Source organism: Eimeria mitis, genomic scaffold (genome assembly GCF_000499745.2).
Source record: "Eimeria mitis Houghton genomic scaffold, Emh_scaff5942, whole genome shotgun sequence".
NCBI lineage: Eukaryota > Apicomplexa > Conoidasida > Eucoccidiorida > Eimeriidae > Eimeria > Eimeria mitis.
In genome coordinates this window covers 1-934 of record NW_013574175.1, presented here as the reverse complement: position 1 = coordinate 934, position 934 = coordinate 1, and the positions used below count along the sequence as shown (strand labels likewise).

The 934-nt window shown below is 51.1% G+C and overlaps 1 protein-coding gene across 1 annotated transcript in view; it reads right to left on the bottom strand.

Moving 5' to 3' along the window:
• The window catches only part of EMH_0084990 (SAG family member), a gene marked incomplete at both ends in the record, with an annotated part of 1,129 nt that extends 438 nt beyond the window's left edge, over positions 1-691 (bottom strand). The window contains 3 exons of the mRNA XM_013500845.1: positions 4-355; positions 446-612; positions 673-691. Of these exons, the coding sequence (XP_013356299.1) occupies positions 4-355; positions 446-612; positions 673-691 (538 nt within the window). The remainder of the gene's footprint in view (positions 1-3; positions 356-445; positions 613-672) is intronic.
• Positions 692-934: the final 243 nt, after the last annotated feature.

Here is a 934-nt window from a genome sequence, read left to right as displayed (position 1 = left end):
TCAGGTCAGGAGTGGTCAAGCACAGTAGAGCATAGCCTGTCTTTGCTTCATTACTACTCCGTAAGTTGGACAATTCGGATTGACGAGCTGTGCAGGTAACGACTCGACAGTCAGCAGCTGCACTGCCTGAAGGGTTGTACATTGCAACAAAAGAGACGTTCTCTGGTTTGTCGTAGAGGTCTTTTCCATCAGCCTTCGATGGAGGAAGGGAAGTGAAGTTGTTCAGGGCATCCTGCCAGTGGTCCACAGCGGCGGCGCAGTCCACCTGGTCCGTTGATAAGGCCATGAAGGCGTATGTACCAGTTTTAAATTCACTTGTGCCTGCGCCCTTTTTTGCTTCTTCTCCTGAGTCTTTCTGAAAGGATAAACACACGCAGGAAGAAGCAGGCAATCATGAAGTAGGGACAGGAAGTCGAAGGGGCAAGACGCAGTGAAAGACACTTACTGCTATCAGAGCGTCGCAGACAGGATCCCAGGCTTCGCTCGTCTGTTCGTTGTCATCGGCGTTAGTTGTAGGCCACGCAAATTCTCCATCACTGGCCGCTCCGAAGTGTGCGAGCCCAGCGGCTTCGCGCGCATCGTTGATTTCGCCGAGGCACACTGCTGTCCCCCCTGCATAAGAACGAACGATGCAGACATAGCAAACCGAAATATACAAATGCCGGTGCTTACAAAAATGTGTTGGATCCATTTAATGCCATTCGAAGGACTTCTTCGGTTCCAAGCGCCACTGAACGTCCAGCACAACTCATCGACGCCAACGCATTTATTTTGGACCACCCCATGGCTTAAACCCTCCATAGCGAACAACCATATACCAACATACCAAGATTTACAGTGTAGGTTGTGGATGCTGTTCTCGCTGTCAATGGAGTTTGCTTTGCGGTTTGATGGACAGCGTTAGCCATCAGGAGCGCAGACGCAGAGGCGAGAG